The sequence below is a fragment of the Ctenopharyngodon idella genome, chromosome 15, assembly GCF_019924925.1.
Source record: "Ctenopharyngodon idella isolate HZGC_01 chromosome 15, HZGC01, whole genome shotgun sequence".
Lineage (NCBI taxonomy): Eukaryota > Metazoa > Chordata > Actinopteri > Cypriniformes > Xenocyprididae > Ctenopharyngodon > Ctenopharyngodon idella.
In genome coordinates, this window is record NC_067234.1 from 23,080,353 (window position 1) to 23,101,779 (window position 21,427).

A 21,427-nucleotide genomic window follows, 5' to 3' on the forward strand; every position below is an offset into this window, starting at 1 on the left:
TAGCACATGAAGTTATTAGATTAAGTTACAAGCAGTTTCAATAGTTATTATTAATAATATCTTTTTATACCCCACATTCGGTGGCTGGCTTTTAAATAAAAGCGGACTAAATCCAGTTATGATTCTCCAGACCGCATGCGATCTCCCAAGGCGCTGTTTTATCACGAGCGCTTGCTTGTATTTCCTCGCATTGCCAGTGAAACATGCCACCCAAGAAAACAACACGAAGCAGCGCCAAATCTAATAAACATAGTAAGTAATCTGCTTAATGTAAGGGTTGCATCGTTTTATAGTTTTATGCGCGATAAGTCATCACTTTAAATAATTAACTGCTTCTTGTTTTAGCTGATGCAGACGCCCAACACAATAAGGAGTCTGATGATGTTGCACAACTCAAAACTGGCAAAAGAAAAAGGTCAGCAGCATTAAAAAATGATGTGGAGAAAAATAAAAACGATGACACATGCAAAGCATCTTACAGCCACTGGCTGATGAAGTCTGAACCTGAGAGTCGAATTGAAAATGGAGTGGACGTGAAGGTATTCTTTTTATTTATTTATTTATTATTATTATTATTATTATTTGCAAGAGCTTAACTCCAACAATAACAATACAACATTATAGAGAATTACAAAAGTGTGATATTTTATTTTGGTAAATCATAATTATGACAAAAAGTCACAATCTTGAGAAGACCCCTGAAAAAGTCAATAATGAGATAACATCAACTTTTTAACTTATAATAATTTCTTAGTATCTCATAATTTTGACTTTCTATCAAAATTATGTTTTAGTATCTCATATTTTTGACGTTTTATGGCATTATTAGGGGTTTAACTATACAATCATGTCACGATTCTCACAGTATGATCTCACAATACAGTACTCTATACAGTACAATACTATCCACCATACAGATTGTTGCATTTTTGTGTTGCAATGTATTGTGACATAATATATTGTTACACCTCCAATAATTATAACTTTTTATGCATCTCAAAATCTCGACTATTATCTCATAATTATGACTTGGTATATCATAATTTCAACTTTTTAAGTAATAATTATGACCTCATATTTTTGACTATTTCATAATTATAACTTTGTGTCATAATTTCGACTTTTTATGTCATGATGGTTTACCAAAACATGATTTTTTCTTATGTGGTGGAAGTAGGCTTCCATATGGGGGAATACATAAAGAAAAAGGGGAAAAATGTGGGATATTTTTAAAGCTTTTTTTATTGGAAGAGTCTTCTTAAGTGATATTAATAGGTGAAGGTAAACCTAATTAAACAACTCAAATGTGAAGTGATGCTATAACATAACATAATATCTTGTCAACCCCAACTGCAGTTTGGAATTGAGGACCTAAAAGCCCTTCCCAATCAAACAGGATGCTGGGACGGAGTGAGGAATTATCAGGTATACTCTTATTAAAGGTGCAATATGTAAGAATTTTGCAGTAAAATATCCAAAAAAACCACTAGGCCAGTGTTATATATTTTGTTCACTTGAGTACTTACAATATCCCAAATGTTTCCAACTATTTGTAAATCGTAAGAAAATTGCCATTTTAACCAAGGCTCCGGGACGTGTGAGGAGTCGCCTGTCAATTGCTTCATACCCGCGTTACCCTCGGTTTCCGGTTTTATTTTGTAGAAACCATAGAAACACCAAAGACGCTTTAATATATTACATGTTTAATAGACAAGGGAACACCTGTTGTGATATATTTATAGACAGAAAACTAATTGTTGTTATATAGCTCAACACGTCTAGTCTTATTGTTTAAATCAAATTTTCTTGATTTTTTGCGAGTACCATGCTTTACCATGCCTCAGAGAAAAACACTATTTTGTGAAGTAGCTAACATAGTATGATCAGATGCTGCTTTATTTTTAGTAACAGTAACACAGCATTTTCTCCATCATGCAATACATTTTAAAATGAATTGCATGCCTTTTATCAACACAAGCCATCCAGCGTTTAATATGATACTCTAAAATCGATCTATCTTACTGCAGTGTGCAACAGTGTCTCACAGCAGCCGCCGAGCGAACGCACAGAGTAACGTTATAACATCATTTTCAACACACTCAAATGTATCTAATATGATAAACAGAGCTGCATTACCTCATAAACTTGACCAGAAAAGCGGAAGCAGCGCCGGCGACTGTGGCGTAATAAAAGTTCTGCTGCTCGTGAGGCGTGTGTTGCGCAATCGCTCCGGCTCCCACAACACTCGGTCCTGCTCTGCTTCATACTACAGTAACGTTAATAATCGCATTCATGAACTTGGCATCATCAAGCTACGCCTTTGTTTTGAATAGGCCTCTAGCGGACAGAAATTTTACATATTGCACCTTTAATATTATGTTGATCAAGAAGCACATGCAGAACAATCACTTATGCTGAAGACTTTTCCCCTCAGGCACGTAATTTCATGAGAGATATGAAGGTGGGCCAGCAGGCTTTCTTTTACCATAGTAACTGCAAAGAGCCAGGTATTGCTGGCCTCATGAAGGTGAGGAATCACTCCAATGGATGCTTAACATTTTTACCACGTAATAACAGTGATTGAGAATCATTTTATGAATTATTTTTACAGATCGTAAAGGAGTCTTATGTGGACCATACCCAATTTGACAAGAAAGATGCTCATTATGACCCCTCCAGCAAAGCAGACAACCCTAAATGGAGTATGGTGTGTATTTACACAGACCACAAAACGATACAATATTTCTATTTTTGCCATCAAAACTGACCACAGATTAACTCTGTATAGGTGGATGTTCAGTTTGAAAGGATGGCCAAGCGTTTCATCTCTCTGGCTGAGCTGAAGAAATATCACTTGCAGCACAAAGCTAAGGGTGGCCCCCTGAAAGACATGGCCCTCTTCACCAGGGCTAGACTATCAGTTCAGCCCCTCACTGCAGGTTACTCACATTCAGTACACACCAAACCAACTCATCTGTTTTTTAAGCATAAGTGAAAAACACTGATGAGCCAAAACATTATGACCAGTCACAGGTGAAGCAATCTCCTATCAAGGCCACATAGTAAGGTCTGGGCAGATTAGATTGTAAGCAACCAATCAGTTCTTGTAATCAATGTGTTGGATGCAGGAGAAATGGGCCAGAAAAAAGAACTGAGCAACTTTGACAATGGCCAAATTGTTATGGCAAGGCGACTGGGTGAGAGTATCTCTGAACATCAAGGCTTGTGGTTTGCTCCCGGTCAGCAGTGGTGAGAATTTACCAACAGTGGCCCGAGGAGGGACAAACCACAAACCGGCAACAGAGCGTTGAGTGGCCAAGGCTTGGCGATGCATGAGGGGAAACGAAGGCTCTCACGTCTGGTCCGAGGCAACAGAACGAAAAACAGTGCAGTTGTGGCCTAATGGTAAGAGAGTCAGACTGGTAACCCGAAGGTTGCGGGTTTGATTCTCAACATTGGCAGGAAATGACTTTGAACAAGGCACCTAAACCCCAGTCGCTTCCTGGCACCACAGCAAAAATGTCTGCCCACTGCTCCGGATGTGTTCATGCTTTGTAGTGTGTGTTTTTACTACTCACTACTTCTAATGTATGTGCACTAACTTGGATGGGTTAAATGAGGAGGACAAATTCTGAGTATGGGCTACCATACTTGGCCTTTACATGTCACTTTCACTTTTCAGAAGGTCTACTGTGTCTCAAGTCACACAAAATTTTAATGATGGTTATGGGAGGAATGTGTCACAACACAGTGCTGCATAGATGCAGACCAATCAGAGTGCCTATGATGACCTCTGTTCACCATTGAAAGAACAGTGGAAGAAGGTCACCTGCTCCGATGAATCATGTTTTCTTTTATATCACGTGGACGGCCGTGTACGTGTGCACCATTTACCTGGTGAAGTGATGGCACCAGGATGCACTGTGGGACGACAACAAGCCAGTGGAGGGAGACAATGTCTGGACAATGTTCTGCTGTGAAACTCTGGCTCCGGCCATTCATGTGAACGTAAATTTGACATGTGCCACCTACCTAAAGATTGTTGCAGACCAGGTTCACCCCTTCATGACAATGGTTTTCCCTGGTGGAAGTGGCCTTTTTCAGCAGGATAATGCACACATTGTTCAGAAATGGTTTAAGGAACTTGATGAAGAGTTCAAGGTGTTGACTTGGCCTCCAAATTCGCAGATCTCAATCTAATTGAGCAACTGTGAGATGTGCTGGACCAACAAGTTCGATGCATGGCGGCTCCACCTCACAACCTACAGGACTTGAAGGATCTGCTGCTAATGTCTTGGTGCCAGATATCACAGGACACCTTCAGGGCTCTTGTAGAGTCCATGTCTCTGTTTTGGCAGCACACAGAGGACCAACAGCATATTAGGCAGGTGGTCATAATGTTTTGGCTCATTGGTGTATATTCTCATTTTCATGTAGTGTGGTGTAGTATTGTTTAAAATGTGAATATAAATGTAAAATATATTTAATCATAACAATTAAAAAATAATAAAATCTAAAATACAACTTAAAATTAAATCCACATTATAAAAATGTTATATATATTTACAGCTGTTCAGCTATATGGTTTTGTGGAAAGTACCTTTCATATAATTGTTAGATCATAATTTATGTGTAATTTTGCCTCATTTTCAGAGGAATTTGACTTTGTCCTGAGTTTGGAGAATGAAGATCCAATATGAAGATCATCATGAAAGTCCATTTCATCCCATATTATGATTCTCTCTCACTTCTTTAAAACTTTCCAATAAACAATAAAACATTCCAAATATTTTGTTAATAAAATATTTGTGCTTTTGTCTCCTTCAGAACACTTAATAATAGATTTTGTTACAGTCCTGAGAGGTTAGTTATGACAGGTTATTTTAATTTTGAAGAAAAAAAGGAAGTCATCTTGGATGCAGAGGTTAGTCAATTTTATTACAATAGGGCTGATTAAATGAGCCTTTTGCAGAAGTTTTATTTACGGTTAATAGTCTTACCTCCACCTGAACAGCTAATATGCTTTTAAACAAATATTTAGTATAATACACTGACATACACATGTAATAATGGAAAATTCACCTTAAAAATGCGTAGCAAGCAATCACAAAAAGGACTTTCTCTATTACTGCATTTGAATGCACTGTTGAGAATACTGGAACCTTGTGCTGCCGTGATGATGATGATGATGATTGATTCATTTTAATAGGAAATAAACACTTAAGATGACAGATCAAAAAATCCTCAACAATAAAAATATTCATGAAAAAGACAAAAGGCATTGCCTTGCATAAGTTAGTAGTTGACAAGATGTTCCCTTGTAACACATTTCTATGAAGGCCTTCATTTGTAAAACCCTAAATGACAGAATAATACTGTGCAGAGCTCTATGAAGAGTACATGAAGCGCTAGATTTGTAACACAAAAGATCACAGTAAATCTCATTTTGGGCTCGTTTAACAGGAGAAAGTATAGAAGCTAGATTCTGACTTTTCAGTGCACTAAAGCAAAATTTGAGCATAAGAGGAATGCATTGAGGCTGAAAACACATGAAAAGATCATTTCTGGCATTTCAAAATTATCTGTTGGTCACTACTGTGTAACGAAAATGTACGCAGTATTGGAAAGAGAAATAAAAAAATATTTTGTAGTCTATACACATTTAAGTAGTTAGGCTGCCTTTTACAAGCTTGATTCTCATTTTTGATCTCATGAAGCCATGATTCTCATTTTTCAGCAAACATCACCCGTCACATTGATCCCTTCAAGACTTATAAAACATTATTTCGACGTAACAAGGTTCGTTTGAATTGTTGAGGGAACGTACAGCTTCATGTGTTTAGTTATTCTCCTCTTTGGCTTGTGCTGACGCAGATTCAGAGTTTGATCCCTCAAACCTCTGGGCGGCAATGGTGGCCTGTTGGGACATACTTCTCCTCACGATATCTCCTTTCCTCCAGAGTGTGATCTCCTGTTGGGAATGAACAGTAATGTGATCATATTTTACTCATCCTTCAAGATGGATGGAAGAAATGTGTAATGTGTTACATGATGTGGAATCCCGGACCTGTTGTTTGAAGTATCGTCGCTCTTCTTCATCTATAAGGACTAGGTTCAGGTAGTAACGCACAGAGAACTTCTTGTTGATGTCCTTCATGGTGGGGGTCAACTCATATCCAGCGAGAAATAAGCGGATGGGGATTGACTCGCCTGGAAAAGAAAGCAAAGCCATAACCTTGGTGTATATGAAAATAATACATCTGATAAAAGTGTTAGAATAGAAGCCACGAAAGATGACTGTATTTTATCATAATACAGATCAAAACTTCAGCTTTACCTCTCACTGGTGCCCCATCCATGATCTCATATTTGGCAATGGTGTCATTTTCGTGGTACACACTGGGTCCTGTTCCAGTTGTTTCCCGTTTTATTATATCGATTTCCATGTGCTTAATCTTTATCCTCACAAGAAGGAAGTAAATCTTGCCTACGATAACATCCCTCAGGTGGTACCTAAACAGGACAGATTTGGTACATGGAACTGGAACATTCCTTCATATTCAGTGAAGAAATAACTTCGCTAATCATTTCTGTACAGATTCATTAAATAAAAGACAAAATTATATTTTGAATAAAAAACCCAGCCCCTTTTAGGACAAATTTATTTTGCATTGTGACAATTAAGAACATATTACAAGCTTAATTAGCTTCATTTTAACCCTGTTCGGTCATTTTTGACTGAAAAGTTTTTATGTTTGGTTTTTGCTTAATTGGAATAGTACGAAACTTGGTAAAGGTTTTGGCACTTGCTATGTGAACACACACACACAAATCATGGACATGATTTGAAAAGGTTAAATGGTCCTGAAAAAAATAGTCAGACTTGTATTGTTCGCAGTCAAAATTGACCGCATTGGAAATGAATGAGAGACGAATTTCATCTAGAGATGTTTGGTACTGCGCCCAAACAAAATCTTACTGATGGCTCATTTTTTGAGATATCAAGCTTAAATTTGGAGCGCAACTTGTTTAGATTTATGGCTTTGATTTTATCACAGTTTTAGAGTAAAACATGTTTTGGAAAATATATATTTCATATAAAATTTAAAAATAACATTTTTGTGCATTTTTCATAATAATAAACTAATATAACTTTTTTTTTTTAGTTTCACTTTTTTTTTTTTTTTTTTTTAACTTTTTTTCACTTCAGCAATAATAATCCATTTTTAAGTATTTTAAAATTTTAAGTATCTTTAAAAAGAGACCAAACTTAAAGCATCCAAGATTTAAATTTTCAGATCTATGCTCAAAAAGTGATTAACAGGTAATAAATGGATCATAACTATTCCAAAAATCTAATTTAATACCATAAAATTCCATAAAAATATTAAATTTAAAAAAAACTAAAATACAGTACATTCATTTCATTTAAATAATAATAAAAAAAAAATCAGTCATTTTTTACCACCAGAGGGTTAATTAAACAAAATACAATAATAAAAATTCTATTGTAAATGATATCAGAAAATGTGGTGTATATATTATATAAAGCACATTGTGCAAGCTTCGTTTTCAATGTATATATATATTTTCCTATTATAGGGGTTAATTATATGAGACACTGAGATTCACCAAAATGTTTTAACTTATATTAATGTTATTTAGCATGGATTCTTACTTGGATTTGTTGTATTCAAACTCAATATGGAGACAATCTTCAATTCCAACTTCCATCTTGATGGAGGAGTTGAGCTCTGGGTATGTGCACAGCGTCTGCACTACAATATCCATCTCTTTACTGATATCATTGAGTCTTCTGCTGATTGTCGCTCGCAGAAAGTATCTAAACAGAACCAAGAAATTCAAGTAAATTCTGTTCCTCCGATGCTTTACGCAGTACATATACGATTCATACTGATACTGTCATGATCACAGTTTCACTCCAAGCACCAGTTTCACCAAAGTGTTTCTGATAGATTAGTGACTTTAGTAAGGAAGTAACTGATATATTTACCTTAGTTTGACATTCTGGCCAGTGTAAGATTCATAGGGCTTTTCCACATGGGTGAACTCAAAGTCAAAGGTCTGAGACTGTGAAAGCTCACCAGGTCGTGCAAGATCCTTCACTAATGACACAAACTCATGGTGGTTCCCTCTGTCATAGTACAGCTCTGTGAATCACAGGACATGTTGACATATAACACTAGGACTGTTTCTAAACGTCACTTTACAGACCAACAAACTCACCAATCTGCCCGACAAACTCGATTTTGATCCCATAGTGCTCCAGCCTCTTTCCAGGAATTTTGAGAGTCACATTAACTTTCCCACTTACAGTTTCACCGTCATAGAACAGGAAATATTTGTCCTTTTTCCCATCTTCAGTCTTGTGCTCAGCTTTCTTCCTGGTCTCGGCGTCATTCAACACAATGTCGATCTCAGCGGTCTGTCCGAAGCCGAAGAAGCTCATGTCTGATGGACGTGTGTCAGGTAGGCGCGTTTGCTGTCACTGCTGTACGGTCATAGATCACCTGATTGACAGCTGCTGCTGCTGCGCTCAGCTACAGGTGGCTGTGCGATTCTCTATCGCTCTGATACCTTTTACCAAGTGGCCTTCAAAAACAAGTGCATACGCTATTTGACTGTTTAATTTTCGCGATTAAATCGAAATATCAATATATTGAGCTCAAAATCAGACGCATATTTTCGCCTGGTTTAATTATAGTAGATCAATTTACAGCAGGACAGCAGTCAGGAAGGATATTTGGCCATAAAATAACTCCCGCACTTCCTGGATCTTCCTCTAGGTGTAATTTCAAAATAAAAGTTTGGGTTTCTTTCATAATAAAAGTCTAATAATAGCCGTTCTGAGATTTGGAAACAACAATGATGAGATTAATTAATATAAGAATTTCTTTATTATTAAATAACAATAATAAAATGAAACATGACCACATTAACTGTATACATACATGGTCACTTCCTTTAACTGTACCTGAGAATATTATAATCTAAGCATTATATAATGGATTAATTATTGATAGTACAATAGTGTAGTGGCATAGAGAATTAAACATCTCAGTGGTAATGCTATTCAAATGGCATTACATCTCTAATAGTGTGTTTTCATTTCACATCACAAACCACACATTACAAAAATAATTGGACACCAGTTTAACATGTGACAATTTTTTTTTATAATATCATACACTGCGAAAACAATCTTAATCAGTATTTTTCTCTTGTTTTACAGTAAAAAAAAAAAAATCCAAAAAAAAAATCACAGTAAACACAAGATACATTTAAGTAAGACTTGTTTTCCTGAATTATGTTTATTTTTCTTACACAATTTCCAAATAATTCTTGGCTTATTTTTAACAAGAAAAGACATTTTGCCAACGCCAAGAAAAAAAAACTATTTCAAAAATACTGATTAAGAATTTTTTTGTAGTGTAATTTTAAATAGTAAGGATATACATTCAACATCTAACCATATGTAGCTGGAATGTCAGGTATTTCATTCTATATTATGTTTTATAGTATAAAGTCAAATACAGAATTATTTGGAAACACTGTGTCTGAGCATCACCTGGGTTTATTATTGACCGAGTAACTACACCCACCTAATCAGATTCTGTCTGCCCATTGACTGGCACCCAATAGTATGAATAGGTAAAAAAAAAAAAAAAGGGATAATACTGTGCTTAAAAATAAAAGGTACATTGAAATGTTTTGCCATCAAACACTTTGAATAATTCAATAAGAGATACTGTCTTTACATCTGTTTACATATTGGAATATACAGTATCTGGCACCAATCAGCTCTGACAGGACAGGTAAATTTGCATATAGGCATATCCATTACATTTGCCAATTCATTAAATTAGACTATTTTACTAAGTTCAGCTGCATCACATATAAAGTACAATGGTAGAACCCAGGCTCTCTTTTTCGTTTTGTTTTTCTATAAACAGTCTGTTGTTTTTGACAGTGGGACATGCCATGAGGAAGACTAATATATAGTGTCATAGTGTGTCAAATTACTTACAAAAAGTGGAAGAAAGCTGAAAATGATGTGTTTAATTCAAGCTAATAACTCGAGTTATTAACTCGAGTTCCACTTTAAGTATTAAAATACAAAGTCAATTTGATTGTCCTATATATATATATATATATATATATATATATATATATATATATATATATATATATACAGCCACGTTCACACTGTACGTTGTGGGGATTGACAACCGCATTTACATACAGGTGTGAGTCTCGAAATGTCACGTTCACACAGCAACTTACAGTAACGTCTCGAACACTGTATGAACGTGCAACGAGAGTCAAGCCGGTATTCTCTTACTAGTAACCATAACGACAGTGACCAACGTATTATTAAAGATGGCGACGTCCATAAAACTGAAAAATCTTATCACTTTTGACATGACCAAGAGAATAATTGAACCGCGAATTCATCCATCAAAACTTCATTAACCAACAGCAGTATGTAAACGCGCGCTAGCCGGAGTCCGTTGCACTCGCGTGTCACGTACTTTGCGACGTCTCACGCATGACACGGCATTTAATTTGGAAAAGAAACACAAAACTGACGGGAGCCGCTCCGGTGGAGAACACTGACTGGATCTAACACCTTCAGATGACACACAGCTCACATCTCTATCGCGGTAAGTTACCGAAAGCGAAACTACACACAAAACACCTTAGAAGAGCGGCTGTATTACGTGACAGACAACAAGTTGTCCATTTCTGTTCTGTTCACACAGCGCGAATATATATACAGAGAATGCGGGTGTGAGTCCTGAAAATTTACGGGTGTGAGTTCGGTTATAAAATGCGGTTGTCACTCCTGTAAATAACCATACTGTGTGTGAACGTAACCGTATTAAGGACTCAAATACAGGACTGACAACCATGTTCTGCTGCTGTGTGAACGTGGCCTAGTTACATGTTTTAAAAAAATGAAAGGATAGACAATGTTGATTGCTTCCACATAATCATTTTTATTCTTGTGACACGGCCCACAGTCTAACTAACTACTACTCTGGAGTGAACTAGAATGTACGCAGATATTATAAATAGATTAAAACAATAACACTGAGTCAAAAAACCTGGACAATGTGTCCAAAACGTATAAAACAATTATAAAGTATTGAAGGTCACTTAAACACAGAAATGGCACTCTGAAAAAACCACAAGTGCATAATCTGTATCTAGAGGAATATTTCAAAAATGAAACTAAGTAAATGAATCATCTTGCACAACCAAGTCTACTGACTTTATGGAGATGTTTGATTAAATCTCAAACTAAAATGCTACAAATTTATAGTTCATGAGCTAAATAACTACTACTAAAACACTAACACATAAAATCCTCTTGTCAAAAGTGATCCAGATAAAACAGTCTCGGCATGGCATTGTACACATTTACACTGACAGGGTTCTTCACATAGTCACACACTATATTTCCAGTGGAAATATAATATTTACCTTGAAGACATGTAAATCTTGCACTGGTATTATGTGTTGACTACTCTGGGCAAAAATACAGCAGCACCTGGATGCAATTTAGGCCTTGCTACAATAACAAAAAACTTCATTAGCCTCATTTCAAGACTGTCACTGACATTCAGAAATTCACAAGTGTTTGGAAAGACTCAACAAACTTTTAAGTCTTTTTTGATTCGCTTACTTGACAAGATGCATGTAATAGCTATAAATCTGAGCACTGACCAGTTGAAAATGTAATTTTATATATAAACTGTGGAGTTGTAAGTAAAACTGTTTGATTCCTATCTGTTTAAATCAAAATAAGGGGAGTAAAAATTCCCTGTTTAACACAGTAGTTTTCGATTTTGTAATAACTTTGGCAAGCCATGAAGCTCAAGTCGCACCTCTGCATAAAATGCACGGTTTGACAGTTCAAAAGTCAGCTCACAGGGCCTTCACAGCTGAAGCGCTCGTCTCCTCGTCTTTGATTTTATATGACAAAGGAGGACTTGTGGCGAAAATGTCCCTGAAGAAAAACAGTGAGCAAGCAAAAGATTTGTAGTTAAAATGTGGCACTACAGAAGCAAAACCATAAATCCAGTCGAATATTTTTTCCATGTAGAGATTTTTTACTGAGAGATTATTTTGAGGATTGCACTAATACCACTTTGAGCTTTGCTAGCATTAATAAAAACAAAAATATATGCAGTGAGAGAAACACTTTAGTGTAATCTGAGAAGATAAATCTTGGATGATATTCCATCCATCCTTGTAAGATCACTGCAAAGTGTTGAGTACAGTATCTAAACATGCACTAATGCATGAAAATTATATCTGTGATGCTTTATTAAGTCACAAATCCACAAAGACTCACCTCATCTGGACTGGTGTAGTCCATCCTATTGTCATGTTGGGGTACTTTGTAACTGTATGAAACAGAGCATTGTAATCTTACCAAAAGTGTATGAAATGCCAGATCAAATCAGATGGCACATGATCTTTCACTTGCTGGTGCATTCATTTTGTGGTTATGGTTTTTACTCACTTGGTTTCCCTGTGATCCTTGCAGGAACAGTAGCCACTTTTCTGAATTTGACAGATCCCCACAATGACAAAAATAAATGCTGCCACTCCACCTAACACCTTCAGGAATATTCCCACAATGTCCAGATCATCTAGAAAGAAATGATGTGCTTAAATAGCTTACTTGTGAGCTATATTCAATGTCTTCTGCTAATTGTTGACTATTTTGTGTATACTTGATGTTTATTTGAAGCTTGATAGATACGGTCACTAGGAACTGTCAGTGTATGGAAAAGAGCTGAGTAAAGAGTTGTGCTATTGTGAATTAATAATTGTACAATTAAAACCTCAATCACTAGTGCAACTATTGACCAGCATATTTAAAGGGCCACACTTACACACTTCCATGGGCTGTGGACTGCATTTTGACCATCCTGCCTCATTTCTAGCCTGGCAATAATATTCACCCGCATCCTCTTTCTTCACCGACCGGAATTTCTGTGGATCAAACGTGAGTCATATAATTTGCAAAAGCACAGTTAAATGTAAAAACTAGTAAAATATAACATAATTAAAAATATATATAAAAATCTGATGAATTGGCCACAATAAACAATAAAGGCATGATAATATAAGCCACTTGTATTTATTAAAATGTAATTAATGTATTTTATTTTTATTATTTTATTTAAAGCCAAAGTTGTTTTTTTTTTTTTTTTCAGTATTAAATTACTTTCTCTTACCCCAGTTTGGTGCTTTAAATGCAGGCTGATTTTCTTAAAGGCACAATATGTAAGATGTTTGGATTAAAATATCCAAAAACCACTAGAACAATGTTATATATTTTGTTGACTTGTGTACTTACATTATCCCAAATGTTTCTAAGAATGTTTAAATCCAGAGAAATAAGCAATTTTTACCAGGACATGGACCGTGTCCGTGTGTCGCCTATCAATGACATCATACCCGCGTTACCCTCGATTTCCACTTTTATTTTGTAGAAACCATGGAAACACCAAAGATGCTTTAATATATTATGTGTTTTATTAGACAGGGGAGCAACTGTTTGAATACATTCATCGACAAAAAAATAATCATTGTTATATAGCTCAACACAAATCTCTAAAATCTCTTTTCTTGATTTACCACGAGTACCATGTTTTACCAGGCCTAATATCGATCTAGTCTACTGCAGCGTGCAACAATTGCCTCATAGTAGCTGCCAAGCGAACGCACAGAGTAGCATTATAACAACTTTCAACACACAAATGTGTCTAATATGATAAAACAGCACTGCGTTACTCCACATACGCAGGACTGGAAGAAGCGGAAGCGCTCGTCTGCAGCACAATAAAAGCTCCACTGCTGAAAGAAGAGTCTTCGCTTTGACGCGTCCAATTTAAACAGCTCTGTACAGACTTCAGAAGCATCCCAGTGTCAGAAACAAGTGGATGGTGTATTTTAATGCTGTCGTTTATCACGTCAGATGATTACATGTTTGTTCGGAGCATTTTGCTTTGTAAACAAGGCAAAGTGTAATGGACAGTTCGCAAAGAAACTTTTGTTGAAAGATGTGAAGCAGTCAGCTGTATTGGATCTGACAGCAGCTGCATCACAAAACCGTAAGTACATGATTTCATAATGCTTTGTCTGTAAATGACAGTTTTTATTTAGAAAATGTTTTCAAGACACTTACGTGCAATAGCAAGTGGGCGTTGGCATTGTTTCCTATGCAATAATGTTAGCCAATCATACAGTGGCCGTTTACTGACAAGACTTTAAGGTCCCACCCCTTTATTAACATTATAAGTGAACCTCAAGGAACATATTAAAAAAATAAAAAAAATCATGTCATGACCCCTTTAAAAAGTGTAAACGCTGTGACTCTCTGATGCTATAAAAAAGTGCTCAGTCTGTATCCTGACTAGCCCAACATAGCAACAATATCAAACAATAGCATGGACTGTATCTGTTTTGAAGGGGAAGTGCCCCAGAAACCGATGTAAAATCAATCATTATTTTTGCAATTCCTTTTGGCGACACTGGCTGCGCAGAGCATAAAACCAAGCCTCTGTTTTTGAAAAAAGAAAATAAGAAATATGAGATGTTTTTACTAGCATGATAGCACAAAACACTTACCAGCGAACCAGTCTCAGTGTTCATGGTGTATGTAGAATTGTAGAACTTGCTGCTGGTTTTTGGGTCCTCTGGCAGCTCCTCGTTGTTTTTGAACCACTGGTACTGTGACTGCGGAAAGCCTTCGTTCTCAATACAGCGCAGTTCAGGGCTTGAACCCACCGTAACTGCCTCTGGCACACTACACCTGGGCATCACTGGCTTCACTGCAACACATCCACAACAAAACAGCAGCTTTTTTCCATTTTTCAATTTTTTTTCCATTTCTAACTGACTGGAGATGTACTGCATATGTCACCAAAGAGAACTTTGACATTTTCACCTGGCAGATCCAGTTATTTTAAGATAAAAAGGTAAAAAAAAAAAAATTTAAAAATGTATAATAAGCATGGATGAATTGTTCGCAATAACATCTATAATATGCCTTTAAAAAATAGATAGGGTGAGTTTTCATTTCATGCTGACTGTAAGTAAGGTTTAAGAGAACTGCAGAACTAAAGCAGCATTTGCATTAAACCTAATGCTGCATGGCATTAAATTCACTCTCGGCTTTATGTTCCAAACAGCAAGTCCGCGATTATAATCTCAGACATTTTTTGTGAATCCAGAGGAATCATTTTGATCAGCTCAACAGATTCATCCTGCCTTCAGGTCCACTGAAACCTCTTTGCGGAAAGTCCAATCAGTGTTTTCATGATGCACTTCAATGCAGCATCACTATATCCATGGATTAAAACTCGGAATAGAACTATTCCAACAGTACCTCTTACAGCGAGACTGATTAGTATTTCATCAAAGGGCTTCTGGTCGTCGATGGCCACCACCTCACAGCGATACTGTGCTGTATCTGATCTGCTGGTGTTAAGGATCAGAAGGTTTGCAGGCTCTCTCAGCAAAGCCCTGTGCTCCAAGTCACCTGAGAACATAAAGCAGCTTAGTTCAGTTTAACTTAGCTTATGGCAGGGTTAAATGCTGTCAACAAATACATTTCCGAGAGAAGGAATATGTTACCTGAAATTTTATTTTGGAAATACACATAGCTGGGTACACCGTTTTTAATTTTCTTCCATTCAATTCTGGGATTGTTTGTAGAAATGGACTCTATCAAACAGGTCAATTCAATTGCTTTAAAGAAACAAGATATAGATGATCAATTTATGGACACATTAATGATGTAATTTAAATAAACCACATCATATGAGACTTACACTCAAATTCATTTGCCCACACAGATTTTTCAGTTGTTCTGAGTATTACAGCAAAAGCTGTACTGTTACCTGCAACAGAAAACAGAAAGTCTGTCAATAACTGTCAAAAAATAATACATTTTATTATGCATAGATATAAATTAAGCCTATTTTTATTCCTTTAAGATTTCTTTGCATTGTGATGTTATCATGATAATTCTTCTCCTTCAATTCAATGTACAGCTGTCGAAAAAACAAAAAACATGATAACAATGTACTAAAAACAGTTTTTCCTTTGTGTTTATGGTTGTCAAAATGATCCCTGTTCACACAGATCCGCGAAAATGACTAAAAATGCTGTATTATGCTGCCAGGCCAGTAGTTGGCAATGTCAATTTGTAAAGAAACCTACTGTATAGACTGCACTGAACACGCAATATGCATGACTTTACCATTTTTACAAATTCGCGTTTTTGTTGTTTACATGGAGACGATAACGCTATCGTTTTCAAAAACTTGCACTTTGAAACCTGTTTTCAAAAGCTTGCATTTCCAGGCCCCCAAAACGCTGTTGTCATGTAAATGATTGGCCAAAACGCATAAAAAGTTTTCCAATTTAGTTGAAAACTGTGTCGTGTAAACAACCCCTAAATTAATTGTAGAATATGCTAAATAATTAAAGTAGTCAGCATTGTGTCACGTGTATGCTCTGTTTTGGTTTAGTTCTAGTTCCTGTACCTGTTTCTTTTGTTCTAATTTTTCCCGCCACTAGTTAGTTTTCTTGGTTACTGATTATGTTACACACCTGTTTCAGTTTCTGTTGATTAGCCTCCCTTGTGTATTCCCCATGTAGTCAATAATTTTATCCCTTAAAACTCATCTTTGATCACCAAAATGACATATTTAAAAGTTTTTTCCTTGAAAAACATGTCTTTATGCCTTAAAATAGCTTGAGTGTAACTCTACACCCTTGCCTCATTTAGTATACGCAGTTCTATGAATATGCAAATTAGACCCGCCTCCACTCACACCAGTTCAGAGATTCACTCGTTGACGGTCACACGTTGACGTGATTGGTTACAAGGTAGTTTGTGACATCAGAAACACCAGCGATTTCAAACCGTGTTTTTTAACTGTCTTTGGTTCACTGCAGTTTTAAGGAGAAAATACATATTAAAAACACCACAGAGACATATAAACAACATTAAAAGCTTGATTTTCACCACTGGGGGATGTTAAGCCTTCAGTTCTCACAGTTCTTTGCTCGGTGTTGATTGTCATATTTGTATTACATGGTTGTTTGGTTATATATTCCCAGAGTGTTCCAGGGATCTATATTAAAGTCTGTTTATTTTGCTACTCTGTTGTCGTGTGCTTTAATACAGCCACCTACTGTTACATATTGACATCACATATATTAATATTTACGGAGCCCCGCACATGACATGCAAGAAAAAAAATTTAATTGTGCACACGATTTACTAATTCGTTCCCACGATTTACTATTTTGTTCCCTCGATTTATAAATCATGCGCATGATTTATAAATAAAGGGAACGAAATGGTAAATCGTGCGCACGTTTTAGTAAATCGAGGGAACGAATTAATAAATTGTGCACGTGATTTAGCCTACTGTTTTTTTCCTGCATGTCATGTCCAGGGCTCCGTAAATATTAATGTAAAAAAAAAAAAAAAGTAAATAGAGACATTACTGTGAATTTTGCTCACAGTATTGATAGCTCGTTAAAAATGTTTCCATTGTAATATTTATTGTCCTGGCTTTAATTTATGCTGATTTTAATAAATACAATTGGACAGGATATTTTTTTATTACTGTACTACAGTAATGAGAATATAATGAGAATAATTATTGAGAATTAATACCAGACATGACACAGTCTCAGACATGATTTTGTGAGATTTATTTACACTTCCTCCACTTTTTTTAAAAAACAAAGCTGCTAAAAACTTATCATAATAATTGTATTTATTATATTTCAAAGATAGTTGATTTTTTTCTTCGGTTCTAATGTCATCAAAGAAAAAACCTTGAATTGAACCCTGAATTTCAACAAAGGGTGATTTACTTTCTGTGAAATTTTTGTAATGTATGTTGAAAGCATAATGGAAGAATAAACTCTAAGTATTTTGGGGAAAATGAATCGATTGAATCGTTTCACAAAACTACTATTTTTTTTTTCATTACTATTATACATGAATATTCACTTAATAATTTTTCTGTCATTTGAAAACATCTAGTAGAACATCCATTTTTTTTTTTTTTTAAATTATTCTCATTTTAAACTGTTTAAATTACAACATATCATACATTCAGATATAGCTGGACGCATTGTGGTAATGACAATTTCAGAAGAGAATGCAGTAAAATAATGAATTCTTATGTTGAAATCACTATTTGTGCAAGGTTTTTTATAATACTAAATTAAATGTGTAATATTTAAAATCTTTAGTGCTGTGGTGCTTTAATGGTTTCGTGAGAATGACCCGCAAAGATCTGAACAAATTTCTGTTTATGGACAGATTTAGAAGAGCCTGTGTGTTTTTTCAGTGTCAGTCTGTCCGCACCAACTCAAAAAAAAAAAAAGCCAGACAATGTGACATAATGAAAAGGCAAATATGAAACAGACTATTTGGCAAAGCCAAATAGCTTGACAGTCCCGATAGACTTTGCTCATGAGAAAACAATTTGGGGTTTAGGGCATTTGCTATTTCCAGATGCATTTTCCACTTTCGCATAATCTCATGAAATCCACAGAGTGTATTTACAGTGATCCATATGTGATAATCTGTGGCTTTAGCATCAGATTAAAATCTTACCATATGGACTTCTACAAAGCATGAGTTACCAAAGCCAAACATCTGTGGCGTTTTATTATCACCTAGACTGTCAGCTCGAGGAATAGCTACGCATGGGACAGTTCTGAATACTGCCCCATTAAAGATGCACTTTATGGGAGACTATAGAGCAAAGAGTCATATTGCCACAGCTGGAGGACTTCAAGGTTTCCGGTGACGTTTCCAAGTCTGACTTTCCCATCGCATGCATCATGGTCTATTTTTACATCTGCTGTTGACATTTCCCGATCAGACAAGCTACATTATCCACCACTGAGAAGCATGCAGTCACTGTATGGAAGCGACATGTTAGAAAGGTCCCTATTTACATCAAACAAAAGAATGTTTATGCATAAATATAAGATTATTTTCTCAGCCAACAACTTTTAAGGCTTGGAAAATCTAGTCATATTGAAAAAGTAAGTGTACAAAACAAATCTATGCATTTGAAGATTAATTTAGTTTCATTTTTATTGAATATATATTGTGTTGTTGATGTTTGATGTCTATGCAAAATAATCATGCATACATTTCTGTGTTTCCGTTCTAAACATCATAACAAAAGCCCCCTTTTTAAAATTTGTGTTAATTATGACCGTTGTTTTGTGGTTAATTACTCCAACAAGACAATAGCTGATTGTTGTAGCATTTCAAATGACATACTGTATAGGCTAACTAAAAGTGCTATTCCAGACTTTACAAAGAAGCGACCTAAAAAGAGAGAGTTGGAGAGAAGGGGGTGGTGGTGTGATCTTTGACTTAAGACATTCTTTATCACATGACTGTTTACAAAAACTCTTCTCCACAGTTCTGACAGCACTTACTAATTTACAAAGACCCCGTCACTGGACAAAGTGAAATTAGGCTGAAGTTGAGGCCTTTTTAAAGTAGTTTGGTATTCAGGGCACTTTGGCCAACAGTTGCAGCTTTGAGAATTCAAAGAACAGATGAATGTAGCTACACCTCTTCACACATCTTACATAAAGGAACATTGTGCTGAGATGAAAATGAAAAGATCTGGTTGAGTCCGGTATAAAATATGACCTGCAATACCTCAACAATATCCCAGCTACAGCAAAATAATTCAACAATTAATAATTCACCAAAAATTAAATAGTTGATTTGCTACCCTTGTGTAAAAGAAGTGTGCTTAATTGCACAAAATCTCAAAAGTATATTTTTAAAAAAACAACTTGAGGATAATATCAATGAAATAAAAGGCCAAAGGACACACTTAAATATACTTTCAAGTGCACTTTGTAATGTCAAATTAAAAGTTTTACTTCAAAGTACATTTTAAATCATTGTTTTAATAATCTTTTGTCGCAATTTAAAGAGGAACACTTATTTTGCTGCACTGACTAACATACTAAAGCAGTACTTGTAGTGTTTATTCATTGTTACATTTAAAGTAAATATATTTTAAATGTACCAACTTCACAATTACAAATGTGTAATGAATTACAAATACATTTAAATTTACACCTATAAGTTTCAATAGAAATGAAATGAAATTTTAGTTTACCATAAATACTTGTCATTCGGCAGTACACATAAACCATACTTCAAAGACAATAAGTAAAATTACATATAAAGAAAAAAAGTCTTAAGTATGTCAAAAAGCACTCTTAAGTTCAACTAATTGCATTTAATATACATTTAAACTATAATATCTATAGTATCTGAAAACATTACTTTCAGTTAGCACGTAATTCTTTTAAAGTAAGTAATTTCCACAACAAGTACGTTACTCAGTATGCTAAAGTGTACTTCTTTTTCACAAGGATAATCAAATTAAAACGACTCTATTAGGCTACAAATACACAGACATCACACAAGCTTGAGAAGCATGCTGAGGAATACAAACCAGAGCTGTCTCAACACCTAGTGAGCTGCCTACTTAGACAGCATTCTCAAACATATTATGTTCATATACGAACGCACCCTAAAACGCTGTCAGAGCAGGCAGCACATTGTGTTTTGAGACACAGCCGTTGTGTGTCAACTGCTGGGCGATATAAACCCAATTACTCCAACAGCAAATAAAATAGCCACCTTACTAAAAGCCCGTGAACTGTGTTTACACTCAAATTGAGCGTGGCGTTAAATGGCTAACGGTAGTAAAGCAGCAGCAGCAGGGGTCAGCGCGAGAATGCCATCACACGATACACGACCGCCTATTCAACAAGAACTACTCACTCATTTACAGCGATTTAAGAAATGTTACTCACTCAGCCAGGAGAAGAGCACCAAGAAAAGCGTTTGACGCCAGATCGCCATTTTGACTCGATTATTTTACGTGCAAATTTAGCTTAGCTGTCCAGTCGAAGGGGTGGACAATCTGGAGGATGCTGCCGCTGATGAGTTTCCATAGCTACAAGGACATCTGAGCGGAAGAGAGAGGAGGGGCTGAGACAGCACTCGTGAACTTCCGGTTGATAATGAACATTAATTATGAAAACATATGGATTAAGTTAAATGAGAGAGGGTATTAATCTGTAGCCTACTTAAGCGTATTTGAGTTCTAAATCGAGAAATAGGCTCCTATGTCATTTTTTTTTATGTATATATAATTAGCATTAGAAGTATTTGTCGGATAAGAGCGATACATGTCAACTCGGGCTATCAATCGTTTAGGCTAAATGGAGATTCAGTAGCCAGAGTGAACACATAACGATTGTATTTAGATTAAAATGATCAATTTTCTCGGAGTTAATG

The 21,427-nt window shown here is 35.8% G+C and overlaps 3 protein-coding genes across 3 annotated transcripts; 1 reads left to right on the top strand and 2 right to left on the bottom strand.

Annotated features, from left to right (window-relative positions):
* The first annotated feature begins 14 nt into the window (after window positions 1-14).
* Window positions 15-4,803, top strand: thyn1 (thymocyte nuclear protein 1). Its single transcript, XM_051861612.1, has 7 exons — window positions 15-252; window positions 346-539; window positions 1,357-1,425; window positions 2,435-2,527; window positions 2,612-2,707; window positions 2,789-2,939; window positions 4,654-4,803. The coding sequence occupies exons 1-7, from the start codon at window positions 204-206 to the stop codon at window positions 4,698-4,700; spliced, it is 699 nt and encodes a 232-aa protein (XP_051717572.1). The 5' UTR covers window positions 15-203; the 3' UTR covers window positions 4,701-4,803.
* Window positions 4,804-4,912: 109 nt separating this feature from the next.
* Window positions 4,913-8,802, bottom strand: vps26b (VPS26, retromer complex component B). The gene is made up of 6 exons (XM_051861610.1): window positions 8,248-8,802; window positions 8,015-8,171; window positions 7,679-7,843; window positions 6,338-6,513; window positions 6,068-6,210; window positions 4,913-5,971 (listed from the first exon to the last, which is right to left on the bottom strand). Exons 1-6 carry the CDS (start codon window positions 8,468-8,470, stop codon window positions 5,840-5,842), a joined length of 996 nt encoding a protein of 331 aa, XP_051717570.1. The 5' UTR covers window positions 8,471-8,802; the 3' UTR covers window positions 4,913-5,839.
* Window positions 8,803-8,899: 97 nt separating this feature from the next.
* Window positions 8,900-21,124, bottom strand: jam3a (junctional adhesion molecule 3a). The gene is made up of 9 exons (XM_051861611.1): window positions 20,941-21,124; window positions 15,876-15,944; window positions 15,679-15,792; window positions 15,431-15,583; window positions 14,671-14,873; window positions 12,930-13,029; window positions 12,554-12,683; window positions 12,383-12,434; window positions 8,900-12,034 (listed from the first exon to the last, which is right to left on the bottom strand). The coding sequence occupies exons 1-9, from the start codon at window positions 20,987-20,989 to the stop codon at window positions 11,999-12,001; spliced, it is 906 nt and encodes a 301-aa protein (XP_051717571.1). The 5' UTR covers window positions 20,990-21,124; the 3' UTR covers window positions 8,900-11,998.
* Window positions 21,125-21,427: the final 303 nt, after the last annotated feature.

Coding starts and splice junctions, on each gene's coding strand:
- thyn1 (XM_051861612.1), top strand. CDS start 204: ATGCCACCCAAGAAAACAACACGAAGCAGCGCCAAATCTAATAAACAT. Junction 2,528..2,611: donor GTATTGCTGGCCTCATGAAG/GTGAGGAATCAC, acceptor TTATTTTTACAG/ATCGTAAAGGAGTCTTATGT. Junction 2,940..4,653: donor AGTTCAGCCCCTCACTGCAG/GTTACTCACATT, acceptor CCTCATTTTCAG/AGGAATTTGACTTTGTCCTG.
- vps26b (XM_051861610.1), bottom strand. CDS start 8,470: ATGAGCTTCTTCGGCTTCGGACAGACCGCTGAGATCGACATTGTGTTG. Junction 8,172..8,247: donor CGAGTTTGTCGGGCAGATTG/GTGAGTTTGTTG, acceptor TGTGATTCACAG/AGCTGTACTATGACAGAGGG. Junction 6,514..7,678: donor TTTGAATACAACAAATCCAA/GTAAGAATCCAT, acceptor TGTCCTGTTTAG/GTACCACCTGAGGGATGTTA.
- jam3a (XM_051861611.1), bottom strand. CDS start 20,989: ATGGCGATCTGGCGTCAAACGCTTTTCTTGGTGCTCTTCTCCTGGCTG. Junction 13,030..14,670: donor ACACTGAGACTGGTTCGCTG/GTAAGTGTTTTG, acceptor TTTGATCCACAG/AAATTCCGGTCGGTGAAGAA. Junction 12,035..12,382: donor ACTACACCAGTCCAGATGAG/GTGAGTCTTTGT, acceptor GTTTTTCTTCAG/GGACATTTTCGCCACAAGTC.